This window comes from Pristiophorus japonicus, chromosome 3 (genome assembly GCF_044704955.1).
Source record: "Pristiophorus japonicus isolate sPriJap1 chromosome 3, sPriJap1.hap1, whole genome shotgun sequence".
Lineage (NCBI taxonomy): Eukaryota > Metazoa > Chordata > Chondrichthyes > Pristiophoridae > Pristiophorus > Pristiophorus japonicus.
This window is the reverse complement of record NC_091979.1, coordinates 173,028,531-173,045,221: the sequence shown is the minus strand read 5'-3', so window position 1 is coordinate 173,045,221 and position 16,691 is coordinate 173,028,531. Positions and strand designations below refer to the sequence as shown.

The 16,691-nt window shown below is 47.1% G+C and overlaps 1 protein-coding gene across 1 annotated transcript in view; it reads right to left on the bottom strand.

Annotated features, from left to right (window-relative positions):
• Positions 1–2,548: 2,548 nt before the first annotated feature.
• Positions 2,549–16,691, bottom strand: part of nme9 (NME/NM23 family member 9) — a 149,412-nt gene continuing 135,269 nt past the window's right edge. The window contains exons 22-23 of the mRNA XM_070873791.1: positions 6,102–6,161; positions 2,549–3,048 (exon numbers count right to left, since the gene is read on the bottom strand). Coding sequence (XP_070729892.1) covers positions 3,032–3,048; positions 6,102–6,161 — 77 coding nt within the window. The 3' untranslated portion in view covers positions 2,549–3,031. The remainder of the gene's footprint in view (positions 3,049–6,101; positions 6,162–16,691) is intronic.

The window sequence follows — 16,691 nt, the reverse complement described above, 5'->3', positions numbered from 1 at the left end:
CAGATAGTCATTGAGGGAAAGGGTGGGTGGGACAGGTTTGCCGCACGCTCTTTCCGCTGCCTGCACTTGGTTTCTGCATGCTCTCGGCTCTGAGACTCGAGGTGCTCAGCGCCCTGCCGGATGCACTTCCTCCACTTAGGGCGGTCTTTGGCCAGGGACTCCCAGGTGTCAATGGGGATGCTGCACTTGCTCAGGGAGGCTTTGAGGATGTCCTTGTAACGTTTCCGCTGCCACCTTTAGCTCGTTTGCCGTGAAGGAGTTTTGAGTAGAGCCCTTGCTTTGGGAGTCTCGTGTCTGGCACGCAAACTATGTGGCCTGCCCAGCGGAACTGATCAAGTGTAGTCAGTGCTTCAATGCTGGGGATGTTGGCCTGGTTGAGGACTCTAACGTTGGTGCGTCTGTCCTCCCAGGGGATTTGTAGGATCTTGCGGAGATATCTGTGGTGGTATTTCTCCAGCAACTTGAGGTGTCTGCTGTACATGGTCCATATCTCTGAGCCGTACAGGAGGGCGGGTATTACTACAGCCCTGTAAACCATGAGCTTGGTAGTAGATTTGAGAGCTTGGTCTTCAAACACTCTTTTCCTCAGGCGGCCGAAGACTGCATTAGTGCACTGGAGGCGGTGTTGAATCTTGTTGTCAATGTCTGCTCTTGTTGATAAGAGGCTCCTGAGGTATGGGAAATGGTCCACGTTGTCCAGGGCCGCGCCATGGATCTTGATGACTGGGGGCAGTGCTGTGCGGCGAGAACAGGCTGGTGGAGGACCTTTGTCTTACGAATGTTTAGCGTAAGGCCCATGCTCTCATACGCCTCAGTAAATACGTCGACTATGACTTGGAGTTCAGCCTCTGTATGTGCGTAGACGCAGGCATCGTCCGCGTACTGTAGCTCCAAGACAGAGGTTGGACCTGGCCTGGAGATGGCGAAGGTTGAACAGGTTCCCACTGGTTCTGTAGTTTAGTTCCACTCCAGCGGGGAGCTTGTTGACTGTGAGGTGGAGCATGGCAGCGAGGAAGATTGAGAAGAGGGTTGGGGTGATGATGCAGCCCTGTTTGACCCCGGTCCGGACATGGATTGGGTCTGTAATGGATCCGTTGGTAAGTATCACGCCCTGCCTATCGTCGTGGAGCAGGCGGAGGATAGTGATGAACTTTTGGGGGCGTCCGAAATTGGGGAGGACGCTCCATAGACCCTCACAGTTGACAGTGTCAAAGGCCTTTTTAAGGTTGAAGAAGGCCATGTATAAAGGCTGGCAGCTGTCACGCTGAAAAAATCATGTCCGTTGTGCCCCGTAGGGGATGAAATCCGCACTGTGACTCCGGGAGGACCTCCTCAGCCACAGGAAGAAAATGGTTGAGGAGGACTCTAGCGACTGCAGTCACCTGAGAACTCACTTTTAGAGTGGAAGAAAGTCTTCCTCGATTTCGAGGGACTGCCTATGATGATGAATGATAAGGAACCAGATTTAAATGCTTGTTGTTATTTGTCCTCATACCTTCTTATCTCCAGCCTCCTGTGATTGTGAATAAATGTGAAATTATCCACATTGGTAAGAAGAATAGAAAAGCAGAATATTTTCTCATAGGTGAGAGACTAGCAAATGTGTCCTTGTACACGAATCACAGAAAGTTAAAAGGGAGGTACAGCAAGCAATTAGGAAGGCAAATTGTACATTGGCCTTTATTGCGAGAGAGTTGAAGTATAAGAATAAGAAAGTCTTACTGTAATTGTGCATAGTTTTGGTGAGACCACCCCTGGAGTACTGTGTACAGTTTTGGTCTCATGACCTAAGGAAGGATATACTTGCCTTAGAGATGGTGCAATGAAGATTCACTAGATTGATTCCTGGGCTGAGAGGGTTGTCCTCTGAGGAGAAAATGAGTAGAATGGGCCCATATGCTCTGGAATTTAGAAGAATGAGGTGTGATCTAATTAAAAAATATAAAGTTATTAGAGGGTTTGACAGGGAGGTGCTGATAGGCAGGAGAGTCTAGAACCAGGGATCATAGCCTCAAGATAATGGGTTTGTCACTGAGATGAGGAGAAATTTCTCCACTCAGAAGGTTGTGAATCTTTGGAATTCTTGACCCCAGAGGGCTGTGGATGCTCAGTCGTTGAATATATTTAAGTCTGAAATCGGTAGATTTTTGCACACTAAGGGAATCAAGAAATATGAGGATAGTGTGGGAAGGTGGAGTTGAGGTAGAAGATCAGCCATGATCTTATTGAATAATGGAGCAGGCTTGAGGGGCCTTATGGCCGACTCCTGCTCCTATTTCTTGCTTTTCTGTTCTTACGGAAACTCACATTCCAATGCCAGGAAGATGCAGCCACTTGCTCCCGAGCCTCTGCCGATGCTCCCTTTGTCATCAATCAGGACATCACTTGCCAGCTTCCCTGCAATTCATAGGGAGATGCCACAGCCTCCATTCTAATATTCTTCATCCAGAATGACTCAGATTTGAAATTAAATGTGGGAACGAACAACCTCCCTCCTCCAGCCTGTTTCTGGGACAATACCATCTGTAATGATAGCATGGCCCATGACCCAAAGACAATCACTGAGGATAAGGCACTACTGATGAGTACTCAACAAGAGACAAGTATTAATTCATCTTTCAGATAACTATTACAGTCATGTTTACTTCTGCAGGCATAAACGTGTTGCATTGGTCTTTGCTCTTATATATGTAATGCATGTTCACAGCAAGGTCCATATTTGTAACAATATTTGTCACAGGGATTTCTTGATTCAAGCAACAAAGTTCTCAGGAAATTGACTTTAGATAGCACAAAGTTACACTGAATTATCTTCACCCTTTCTGTTGGGATTGTACTGCATGGAAGGTATTTCCTGGAATGCTACGATGCCTCCGGTGTAAGAAATTACATTCTGTAATGTCCAAGGCTGATCATTCAACTGTTAAATGCAGCATTTGAACTTTTGTCATTGCTGCTCCCAGCATCTGCGTCCTTTTTAAGTCTCGTCATGACCCTAACCTCGAGCTGAATCTTCTTCTTCTTCTTCTCACTAAACTGTATCTCCATCTGAAAAAGAATTGGGAGAAAGAACAAGTGGAGCAGAGAATAAATGGAAAACATATCATAAATAAGAAATAGTTAAAGTAAGTGATACTCAACCTTCTTTTTATTTCCCTCATTTTTTGGATGGGAATTTCCTTGGAGCTGGAAGTGCAGCGGAATCCCTGTTCATGCGCATAGGTGGGGTTACCACCCACTCCCAGCCAAATTACGGCATCGTTGCAAAAGCAGCTCCGAGGAAATTCTTGGCCTTTTAAGGAGCAAGGAAAATTGCCACACTGTGGGGATAATCATTGTCGATAGCGATTTCTAGAAAGGGGTACCAATCATTTTCCAAGACAGCAAAGGCTCTGTTTTAAATAAAGGGGTAAAATTTCCATGTGGGCTCTCCTGATCTCTTGCTGTAAATTTGGGGGACAAATTGGCAGGAACCAATGGAGAAACTGCATACTTACGTTGCTTATCTGCACTTTCTGCTGAAATTACATTATAAAATCGGGTGATCCTCCACAGAAATGTTAACCCAAAGTGTTCTTGTTTGGAAATTACAACTCTGACTCCTCAATGATATAAAGAACCAGAATGATTTACCAACCCCCATTAAGTGTGTTGTACATGTGCACATCAATCACTGGTTAGGACTCAATGGAGTATTGTGGACAATTCTGGGCAGCACACTTCAGGAAAGATGTTAATGCCTCAGATCGGGTAAAGAGGAGGTTTACCAGGAAATTAGCAGGGATGAGGGACTTTAGTTATAATTAGAGGTTAGAAAAGTTAGGACTGTTTTCCTTGGAATAGAGACGGTTAAGAGGTGACCTAATAGAGGTTTACAAGATGATGAGAGGATTTGATAGAGAAAAATTATTCCCTCGAGAGTGGGACAATAACCAGAGGTCATAGGTTGAAAATCATTAGCAAAAGATCTAGACAGGAGATGAGGAGAAATGTTTTCACTCAGAGAGTTGTCGGGATCCGGAACGCTCGACCTGAAAAGGTGGTGGAAGCTGATTCCATTACTAATTTTACAAAGGAGTTGGACAGGTCCTTGAGGATGAGAAACTTACAGGGTTATGGACAAAAAGTGGGAATGTGGGACTAAACACGACTGCTCTGTCAAAGAGCCAGCACAGGCCGATGGGCCGGATGGCCTCCTATTGTTCTGTAAGTTTCTATGATTCGATGAATTTCAAAAGGACTCCCAATCATTTCAGAGAATTTCTGTTTGACAGCCATTTTAAAATTACTCTAGATGTTGACAGAGTAAATTGGATCCTAATGGAACTCCAATTGGTTGATTATATTACAATTTAAGATTTGTTATTTAAGGTTGTAGTTTGCAATTAATTCTCAGTTTGAGTCTGTAATTTAGCAATGTTCCCTTAAAAGAAAATTTTAAAATTGCATTTATATAATGCCTTTCATGAACCTCAGAATGTCTCAAAGCACTTTACAGCCAAGTAGGTACTTTTTTGAAGTGTAATCACTGTTGTAATGTAGGAAATGTGGCAGCCAATGTGCACACAGCAAACCCCACAAAAAGCAATCAGATAATGACCAGATAATCTGTTTTAGTGATTTTGTTTGAGGGGGAAATGTTGGACAGTTAACACAATTACTTCCATTTGTGCTTTATCTACAGTGCAATTGCAAAAGTTAAATCCAGGCGGCACAGGTAGATCGGTATGCTCGCACATCTTGTTGATTATAAAGTTGTTTAAAACCTTAATAAATCTATTCCGTTATCACTCAGCATTGGATTTTAATGAATCTGAAAACATCTTCAAAGAAAGAACAATACAAAGGCATTCCAGTAATAGTAAAATTGTCTACACGATAATATTAACTGATAACAGAAGTTTCTTTAAGTGGAATCAGGTGCAGAAAAATACCTTGAAGAGGCGGCTTACACAAATATATTCAAAAACTGTGCTTTAAGTTGGTGCAAGTTAGTTATATTACCTTTCCTCCCAGGGAGAAGCCTCTTGTTTGTTGTAAGGCCTATATAAAGTGGGTATAGACTAATAAATATGTTTTGATTGATGCCTCAGAACACCCTTTTTCATTGAAAAAATATAATCAATTTTTTCCATTTAACATTTAATATTAGTGTCAGCTCGGTTCGGCAGTAGCATTCTCCCACCTCTGAGACAGAAGGTTATGCGCTTAGGAACCACTACACAATAACTGGAGCATATAATATTGGCTGGCATTTCAGTGTGCGAGTGCTGCATTGTCAGAAGAGCAGTCATTCAGATGAGATGCTAAACTGAAGCTCGTTCTTCCATTCTGGTTGATACATTTCCCTACATAACATCGTTTGAAAGTAACCCAATGGTTGAGAGATGTCTTAGAATATCCAGAGGATGTGATAAATGTAAATTACTTGTTAGTTTTGGAAAATTTCAATAAGGATCTGTTTTCTCCCTTACTGTGACACATACTGGAGTATGGTTTCACAGCCGCTCCGCCGTCCAGTCCAGTACCTCACCCCAGTCGTCATTCCTCATGTGTGAGCCTAACCAATGAGTGAGTGAAGGCTAATTGACCCGAGGTAAATATCATCAGACTAATTGACCCATAGTGAGTGTCAGGCAGGCTTTCCACTATAAGAGAGTATCACAGGCAACAATGATCCTCTCCTCAACCAGTGTCCATGTATGCACTTTCCAGCAGTGTTCACGAAACAATAGTCAGGAACAGGAATCCTGGGATGACTTGTTCGCTCCAAACCCAACACTCTGAGACCAATTGTAACAACCCAGCAGGCTCAGCATCGATGAGGGCTCAGATCCGGAGCTTTCCTGCTCTGCGTGGATGAGTACCACACCACATGGCAACTGGACAATTTTAGAGTTCAAACCTCAGAAACATTTACTGAGCTTGTTCCCCAGAGTTGGGCTTTTACTGTAATTTTACAGTAGGCTCCAACTGCTCTCAGAGATTAATTGAATAACTCACTGACATTCAGACCATGCAGATGTTTTTACTGATGTCTTGGAATAACGGGTCTTAACTAAAACTGTAGGTCTCAGGATGAAAAAAATGGCTGCACCTACTCTCATTATCAGCTGCAGCCTTTTCTGTTGTCTCCACAGTTTCAGCCTCCAGCAGTGTATCTATAAGGCAACAGAAAAAAGAGATAAAATATAAAATTCAGTGAGAATCTATTTTGAATTCCTTCCAAGTCCTGGCTGTAGCACACATGGCCTTGAACAGGTACTGAGCATTTACTAGTTAGCTTTCCATTAAACTGAAGCTCTTTCTGCCTGTTTTGGTTGCTATGTTTGCCTGCGTGACATCAGTGACTGCGCTTCGAAAGTAACCCAATGGTTGGGAGAAGCATGGAATGGCCAGAGGATGCGATAAATGTAAATGACTTTTTAGTTTGGGAAAATTTCAATAAGCAACTCAGTTTTCAAAATAAACTGAGTATATCACCGTATAATGTTACTACAATTCATTTTCTTCCAATTTCCAGCGTACTATTATGATGCATTAATGTAACATATAAGAATGCCTGCATGTTTGTATTCTGAGAGTGACTTACACAGCTGTTCTGCAGCCTTGATTCCATTTTTTAAACAGTCACACCGTTAGCACAGATTTTCATATGAACAGCAGGTTCATATTTTCTTACCAGTACTCAAGGACTTCGGTACGACTGTCTGAGGATACATCCCTGCTTGTGGGTGAAAGTAACTGTTATGTATGCAACACCTTGTAACCAGCATTCTACCGCCACCAGAGGGCACATCTGTTGGAGTCCCAAGGGATCCCAGCATCCCTTGGGAGCACTGTATATAAGCAGGCCTCCCATGCTGTATGAGCACTCTGGAGTCAGAATAAGGAGATTAAGGTCACACTTACTCAAGTCTCCATACTCAGTCACATTGCTTTATTTGAGATGTAACAACTGGTGATGAGTAATAGATAAAAAACCATCACACGAAAATGCAGAGAACTGTTGGTATCCTGGAGAAATTCTCAGAAGGTGACGATTGGAAAGCCTTCGTGGAGCGACTTGACCAATACTTCATGGCCAATGAGCTGGAAGGGAATGAGAACGCTGCCAAACGAAGGGCGATCCTCCTCACCGTGTGCGGGGCAACAACCTATGGCCTCATGAAAAATTTTATTGCTCCGGTGAAACCAACAACCAAATCGTATGAAGAACTGTGTACGCTGGTCCGGGAGCACCTAAATCCAAAGGAGAGCATTCTGATGGCAAGGTATCAATTTTATACATGTCAACGGTCTGAAGGCCAGGAAGTGGCAAGCTACGTTGCCGAACTAAGGAGCCTTGCAGAACATTGCGATTTCGATGGATTCCTGGAGCAAATGCTAAGAGACTTTTTTGTGCTTGGCATTGGCCATGAGGTTATCCTTCGCAAACTATTGACTGTTGAAACACCGAACCTGAGCAAAGCCATAACTATAGCCCAGGCATTTATGTCCACCAGCGATAACACCAAACAAATTTCGCAGCATAAAGATGCATCGGCAAGTACTGTACACAAAGTAACGTCGTTTTCAGGCAGGAATGCATATGGCAGAACGTACACACCTGCAGCTGCACAACCTCAGATGACTCAGAGTCCACCATCAAGTGTGACTGCAAGACAATAAACACCTTATTGGCGCTGCGGAGGTGATCATCGAACCCATCAATGCCACTTCAAACACTATGCGTGCAAAGGCTGTGGAACAATGGGACACCTCCAGCAAATGTGCAGACGAGCTGCAAATCCTGCAAACCACCACGTTGCAGAGGAAGACTGATCCATGGCGGATCAAACTGAACTGGAGACTCGAACCGAGGAGGTAGAAGTGTACGGGGTACACACCTTCACCACGAAATGTCCACCGATCATGTTAAAAGTTGAACGGAACAGAATTCCAGTATCCATGGAATTGGACATGGTGCAAGTCAGTCTATCATGAGCAAAAAGGCCTTCGAGAGGCTATGGTGCAACAAGGCACAAAGGCCCAAGCTGAGCCCTATTCATACCAAGCTGAGAAGGGCTGATCCCTATAATTGGCAGTGCAGCAGTAAAAGTCTCCTATGATGGAGCGGTACACGAACTACCACTATGGATTGTACCAGGAGATGGCCCCACACTGTTCGGCAGTAACTGGCTGGGAAAAATCCGCTGGAACTGAAGCTTCAACTTGAGTCCCACACGATCTAGCCAACTTAGAACCTCTTCCAGGTTCTGCAAGTGTTCGATGGTGTCCCGACCTGTGATCAATATGTTGTCCTGGAAAACCACGGTGCACGGAACCGACTTTAGCAGACTCTCCATGTTCCTTTGAAAAATAGCCGCGGCCGATCGAATCCCAAACGGGTATTTATTGTAGATGAACAGACCTTTGTGCGTGTTAATGCAGGTGCAGATGCAGATCCACTTGGTTCCTGGTACATGACCCATCCACCACAAGGCACATGCAGTGCCACACATGATGCGAGAGAAAGTGGAGTTCGAGCCGGACAGGCTGCAACGAGACGGCATCATCGCGCCGGTTGAGTTCAACGAGTGGGCCAGTCCGATTGTTCCGGTTCTCAAGGGCGATGGCATGGTCTGAATTTGTGGGGACTATAAAGTAACGATTAACCGTTTTTCACTGCAGGACCAGTACCCGCTACCCCAGGCAGATGACCTATTTGCGACGCTGGCAGGAGGGAAGATGTTCACCAAGCACCTGACCTCGGCCTATATGACGCAGGAGCTGGCGGAATCTTTGAAAGGCCTCACCTGCATCAAAGGTCTGTTCATCTACAACAGATGCCCATTTGGGATTCGATCGGCCGCGGCTATTTTTCAAAGGAACATGGAGAGTCTGCTAAAGTCGGTTCCGTGCACCGTGTACCGTGGTTTTCCAGGACAACATATTGATCACAGGTCGAACACTTGCAGAACCTGGAAGAGGTTCTAAATTAGCTAGATCGTGTGGGACTCAAGTTGAAACGCTCGAAGTCTGTTTTCCTGGCGCCAAAGGTGGAGTTCTACGGGAGAAGAATCGCAGTAGATGGCATCAGACCCACCGACGCCAAGATGGAAGCCATCAAGAACGCGCTGAGACCACAAAACGTGACGGAGCTGCGGTCGCTCTTCAATTATTGTGGTAATTTCCAACCCAGGTTAAGCACCTTGCTAGAATCTCTACATGTGTTGCTACGCAAGGGAGATGACTGGGTATGGGGGAAATCACAAGAGGCTGCTTTTGAGAAAGCCAGAAATCTGTTATGTTCCAACAAACTGCTTGTTCTGTATGACCCATGTAAACGTTTAGTGTAAGCTTGCGATGCGTCTTCGTATGGGGTCGGGTGTGTGTTACAACAAGCAAACGAATTGTGAACATTGCAACCGGTCGCTTATGCATCCAGGAGTTTGTCCAAGGCCAAAAGGGCCTACAGCACGATTGAAAAAGCTCTGGCATGCGTTTACAGGGTGAAAAAAATGCACTAGTATCTGTTTGGGCTTAAGTTCAAGTTAGAAAATGACCATAAGCTGCTCATATCGCTATTCTCAGAGAGAAAAGGGATTAACACCAATGCCTTTGCTCGCATCCAAAGATGGGCGCTCACGCTGTCTGCATATAACTATGTAATTCCCCACAGGCCAGGCACAGAGAACTGCGCTGATGCTCTCAGTCGGCTATCATTGCCCACCACCGGGGTGGAAATGGTACAGCCTGCAGACTTGCTCTTGGTGATGCATTTGAAAACAAAAAGTCACCCATTACGGCCCACCAGATCAGGCCCTGGACCAGCCAGGATCCTTTACTGTCCCTTGTAAAAAACTGTGAACTCCATGGGAGCTGGTCCAGTGTCCCAGCGGAGATTCATGAAGAGATCAAGCCGTTCCAGCGGCGCAACGACGAAATTTCCATACAGGCGGACTGTCTTTTGTGGGGTAATTGCGTGGTTTTGCCGAAGAAAGACAGGGAAGCGTTCATACATGACCTACGCATTACCCACCCAGGTATAGTAATGAGGAAAGCTATAGCCAGATCCAATGTGTGGTGGTACAGCATCGACTCAGCTTTGGAGTTTTGCGTGCGCCAATGCAACACTTGCTCTCAACTGAGCAATGTACCCAGCGAGACACCGCTAAGTTTGTGGTCATGGCCCTCCAAACCGTGGTCTAGGATCCACATTGACTTCACTGGCCCGTTTTTAGGCAAAACATTTTTGGTTGTTGTGGGATGCTTATTCAAAATGGATTGAGTGTGTAATAATGTTTGTAAGCACGTCCACTGCCACCATCAAAAGCCTATGAGCCATGTTTGCCATGCATGGCCTGCCTGATGTCCTTGTCAGCGACAATGGGCCATGCTCCACCAGTGCTGAATTCAAGGAATTCATCACCCGCAATGGGACCAAGCACATCACATCTGTCCCGCTCAAGCCCGCATCTAATGGCCAGGCAGAACGGGCAGTTCAAACCACCAAGCAAAGCTTGAAACACATGTCGGAAGGCTCCCTGCAGACCCGCCTGTCCCGTCCTGCTCAGCTACCACACAAGACCCCACTCGCTCACCGGGGTTCCCCCTGCCGAACTGCTCATGAAAAGGGCACTCAAAAGAAGGCTCTCTCTAGTCCACCCTGATCTCCATGAGCATGTCGAGGGCAGACGGCATCAACAAAGCATATACCATGATCGCGCAAATTTGTCACGCACTATTGAAGTCAATGACCCTGTATTTGTACTCAACTATGGACATGGTCCCAAATGGCTTGCTGGCACTGTCGTAGCCAAAGAAGGGAGCAGGGTGTTTGAGGTCAAACTTGCAAATGGACTAACTTGCAGAAAGCATTTGGACCAAACCAAACTGCGATTCTCAGACAGCCACGAGCAACCTGAAGAGGACACCATCAACTTCGACCCTCCAACACACACACAAGTGGCAACCAACATCACGATTGACCACGAAGCTGAACCCATCATCCCCAGCAGCCCAGCAAGGCCAGCTGTGCAGAAGCTCAGCGAAGGTCTAACCAACTCACCTGCACCTGTGTTTGTACCGAGACGATCGACTAGGGAGCGGAAAGCCCCAGATCGTCTCACCCTGTAAATAAGTGTACTATTGACTTTGGGGGGGAGGGGGGGGGGGGGGAGTGATGTTATGTATGTAACACCTTGTAACCAGCATTCTACCGCCACCAGAGGGCGGATCTGTTGGAGTCCCAAGGGATCCCAGAATCCCTTGGGAGCACTGCATATAAGCAGGCCTCCCATGCTGTGCCAGCACTCTGGAGTCAGAATAAAGGTACTAAGGTCACACTTGCTCAGGTCTACAGTACACAATCACATTGCTTTATTTGAGACATAACAGTAACAAATCAGGGCAGCATTGGGAGAAGTACAAATGACCTCAATGTCTCTAAGTTAGGGAGGAGACAAACCAGCCTGGGTTTGGACTTCTGATGGCTAAACAATGTAACATGCTGGAATGTATGCATGTGTGAGCTGCGGAAGAGATTGTGATCAAACTTATTGGTAATATCCTTGTTGGTTGAATAATCTCCCAATATTTAATGTCTCGGCGCCCGGTTGGGAATGGCAAATAGCTGCTGGCTCATGAAAGTGGGTCCCAGCAAGAATTTACGGGGGCGAAACTGCTCTATGCTAGCAGTGCTAAACGGGCTCATAATGAACAGTGCCTTCAATGGAAGAGGAGATTGGTCATGCTCTAGAACAGCTTGCCAATTAATTATGAGCCCGTTTGCACTACTTGGGGACACTAATTTAACTCTCTATGGCCCCAAGTTTCCACACGATTTGCTCCTGATTTTTAGGAGCAACTGGTGGAGAACGGAGCATCTTAGAAATCGGAATTCTCCACATTTAAGTTTTCTGCAGTTCTAGTCAGGTAGAACAGTTTCACTTTTGAACAGAATTTTTTTTTCAAAAGGGGGCGTGTCTGGCCACTGACGCCTGATTTGAAAGTTTCCACAGTGAAAACGTATTCCAAACTAACTTAGAATGGAGCAAGTGAAGATTTTTGTACGCTTGAAAAAACCTTGTCTACACATTCAAAAATCAGGCGCAGGTTACAAATTAGGCGTTGGGAACGAGGTGGGGGGGGGGAAGGGAAGTCATTAAATTCTACAATCAATCCTTAGTTATACTTATACAAATAAATCCAACCTGAATAAAAATTTATAAGCAAAGAAAAGATTAAATAAACCATGTTCCTACCTGTGTGAAAGTGCTTCAGGCAGGCCTTTCAGGCAGCGGTTTGCCATCGGCACCGACCGACGGCAGGGGCAGAAAGCTCAAGAAGCCTCAGTGCTGATCATGGAAGGGCAATGTGGTTTTATTAAAAAATGTTAAAAATTGAACAGCTACAAAGAATTTGAATAGTCTCAAACAAGTGCATGTGTCCTGTTTATCACAGTCTATCTTTAATTACAGAATGAGTGGTGGAGATTGAAACGGTAACGAGTTGTAAAGGCTGAATTAAAATGCACAGTTGCTGCAGTAACACTGGTTAAAGAGCCAACACTAATTCAGCAGGTGATTTATTCAGCAGTGCTGCTAAAAGCACTCCCTCACACACAGAAATATCAAGAAAATTAAAATGCAAGCCTTTGCAAGGGTTCAATAAACAAATTTTCACTTTTTCTGCAGCACTTTTTAAAATGGCCGAGTGCCAATGTTTACTTCAGACTGCGCGTGCGCCAACGCTCCAACGCGCACGCGCAGGGTTGCCGGCACCAAGAAGCCTCATTTAAATTGTACCCGCCCCCTCCTACTTACAAAATCGGCGCAAGTGGTAGGCTCCGCCCCCTGTGCGCCGCGCCAAGCAGACAATGAGCTCCAAGGAGCTCGAGAATACCGCGTTTTTTTTCAGGCACCGTTTTCGGCGCGAAAAACTGGCGCCCAGCTCTGAGGGGCGCCTTTTTCGCTGCATGTGGAAACTTGGGGCCTATATCTCCAGAAGAAGGTTAGAGAAAATTGGGACTAAATATAGAACTGAAGATGCAATGTGCTTGAGATATTTTTGCCCACAAGTTACAAACTAATCATTGGATTCACCCTTTTTGGATATTTGCAATGGATACTGGGAAATGTGAGTTTCTGCCTTTCCAGTGCAACCAACTGAAACTGCCAGCTATCTGGTTAGGAAATGTTAATTTCTCAGAGACAAGACGGTTTTGTATCCTTTCAACACTTACCTTTGTTTTAATATTTAACTTTTCAAATACCATTTTAAACATCATGGGACCGAAATTCAATCAACCGATAAGGCCGCCGGAAAGCTGTGGCCACAGGGCAGCGTTGAATGGCCACCGATTTGTAGCAGACTAGCCAATACTTGCAAAATTCTCTTGTGGGTTTTACAGCGTTGTGGAGATCTGCCCCGCTCCCCCCACTTCTGTCCCGCTCCTGCAGATGCGTTGTTAAAGACGTCATCAGAACACGCACTGCAGCCACTCTGCCCCGGAAACTAAATTCAGTTTTCAAAATCAACCGGCCACCTGTCGGTGCTAGCGACAGTTTTTCGGGTCAGTGCACTGTGCCAACTCCAGACTGCCAGCGGACTTTAAAGGTGTGTTGCGTGCATCTCTATTTTTTTGGCCAATAATTTTTCGGAGTTCTCAAAATGTTGTCAGTCGCCCTTTTCATAGCAGCATTGAGTGCAAGTGGACTCAATCTGTGCTCCACAGAAGCCTCACTGTGGAGGTTGAGCTTGCAGAGGCAATTGGCTCAATGTTGGAAGCGGAACACCGCCTGCACATTGTGCGCGGCAGGGAGGCACTCAGGAGAAGGCGCCGCCATCTGCAACGGCTCCACAGGCAGTGGGCAAGGGATGCAGCAGCCATTGATGTCCAACATAGAGAAGGCCATTGAAATGACAACAGATTTCAATGCAGAAAGGTGGCCCAGGAAGGACCTGCCGTGAGGAGGAGGGTCAGGTACGCTGACCCACCGCACCAGATAGTGGGCGAGATAGGAAGAAGGCAGGATGCACAGGAGGCAGATGCTTGCCAGCAACAGGCTGCAGAGGCCGAGGAGCATGAAGAGCATGAGGGAGAAGGCAATGAGCCAGCTGCCATAGGAAGACCTGACCATAGAGGTGGGGGAAGAAGGCCCTATCGTGCAAGGGTCTACAGGCAGCAGTTTTCGGACATGGACCTTACAGATAATCAATGTCCCCGCAGGCTTAGATTTAGGAAGAACATCGTCAGGGAGCTGTGCAAACTCCAGCGGCCAGTTCTGCAGCCTCAGACAAGGCTGAGGACAGCTGTGAGCATCACAACTAAAGTGACCATAGCATTACATTTCTATGCCACTGGATTGATCCAAGCTGCTATATTTTGAACATTTTTCAGTTCTCCACCCATCGCTCCATCCGTCAAGTGACAGATGCTCTCCATAAGAGAAAGGGCAACTACATTTCCTTCCCGATGAGCAGGGAGAAGCAGATGGAGCGGCAGACTAGACTTTTGCGCATCGCGGGCTTCCCCAGGGCTCAGGGTGTTACAGATTGTACGCACGTCGCATTGAAGATGCCCCAAACCAATCCTGAGATGTTCATCAACCGAAAGGGATTCCACTCCCTCAACGTGCAGTTGCTGTGCGACCACCACTGCAAGATCATGGCAGTTGATGCCCGGTATCCTGGCAGCAACCACAATGCTTTTATCCTGTGCCAGACCGGTGTGCCCGGCCTGCTTTCTGGGCCAAACCAAAATTGCGGCTGGCTGCTTGGTGACAAGAGTTATCCACTGTGCACTTGGCTGCTGACTCCCCTTTGCAACCACAGGACTGCTGAGCAGCAAGCCTACAGTGACTCTCATTCAGCCACCAGGTGCTTAATGGAGCAATGCATCGGGATCCTTAAGCAGAGATTCCATTGTCTGGATCGCTCTGCTGGAGTGTTGCAGTACTTACTGAACAGGTCTCCCCCTTCGTGGTGGTCTGCTGCATGCTTTATAACCTGGTAATCATAAGGGGCCAGCCATTGGAGGACAAGCCACCAGTAGCACCTGAGCAGGAGGCGCGGGAGGAGGACCAGGATGCGAATCGCCGACCACGTAGGAGGCATCGTCACCATCCAAACCCTGCAAGGGAAGTGCAGACCCATATCATTGCTGCTCATTTCCGATGAGTTAATAGCCACTTCACCCTGCATCTTTGCATTTCCATGGTCGTCCCAATAAGCCCTTTCACACATCATTGCCCACAGTGAAATGATACATCTGCACAGATATGGGAATACAAAATAAAGATTTATTACAGAATAAAGAAAGGTGCAAAAAAACATACACATAATAATTTCTCACCCTTGTGCATCTCCTTATAACCCCACTTATGCAAGCCTATTCTGGAACTACGCCGCTGTGTCTCCCCTGTGGCTGTCTCATGGGTCTGGGAAGGCTGCTGTGTTTCAGGTGAAGAAACTACAGATGCTCTTCCCCTCGACCAGCTCTGGCCCTGGAAGGGCCGGCTGCAGTCTGGCAGTCTGTGCGTTCAGTCGGCCTTGGCTCGGGCAGATCCATGCTTCTCGGCAATGGTGGAGTGACAGGTCTGGGGTCAGGAATGATGTGATCCTGAGAGAGCACGTTATCATTATCCTGGTCCGAGGAGTCTGCGCCACTCCCCGGGGTCAGCATATCACCATCGCCACCAATCTGAGGGGGCACGGGTCGGTGGTGTGGCACGACACTGGAAGGTCCCCCGTGGACCGTGGTGGATCCAGCCGCGTTGGCAACAGTCAGATCTCGCGTGGCATCCAACTGAGCCTACATGAGAGCTGACACAATCTCGATGCCACCAGAGACGACAGCAGTTAGACGTTCTGTGGCCTGTTGCCCAGAGAGCATAAGAGCATCCTGAGCTTCCAGGGCCACGGCCATCCTCTCCAAAGCAGCACTCAGACATCATTCACTTGCACCTGTGCTGTTATGGCAGCTGCCACATCCCCATCAAGACGCAGCATCACAGCTGGATCCGCATGGTCTCTCTGGGAGTCCACCATCGCCTGCACACTGGCAATGATGGGCTCCATAGCGTGCGCAAAGCTGTCCACAATGCGGGAGGCAGACTCCTACATGCTCGTGACCACTTGCAACAGGTTCTTTGGCACCCTTGCAATTGCCGCCAACATCTGGGAATGCATGGCCTACACCCCTGTTTCATAAGCAGGACTCGGCTGCACACTCGCGCCCCCCCCCACCCCCGGAGAGATGGCACCTGAGATTCCCTTTGGCCCTCACCATGCTCCAGCCCCCTAGGCCCCGGTGCAACACCCAGTGCAGACCCCTCTTCTATCTCTAACTGACCTGACCATGTACTCCCGGTATCTGAGCTGGCGCATATGAGTGTAGGAAGCAGTGACACGGTGCTGCCAGCAGTGTCCCCCTCTTCCTCCGCCTCATCGGATATCGCGCCAAAATATGCACTGGCCTCTGGGGTGTCATCCAGGCTCACACAACCAATGACCTCTAGAGTGTCGGCATGGCCTCAAGGCTGTCGTCCAGGCTTTGGCTCCCAATATCATCATCAGCCTCCTTATGGCCGCGGCTGCCAGTGCCCTCAAGGCTGTCATCCTGGCTTGCCATTCCACTCATATCAGTGCTCTGTCCCTGGCCTTGACCCACACTCAGGCTCTCATCTGCAAGCATAAATGGCACA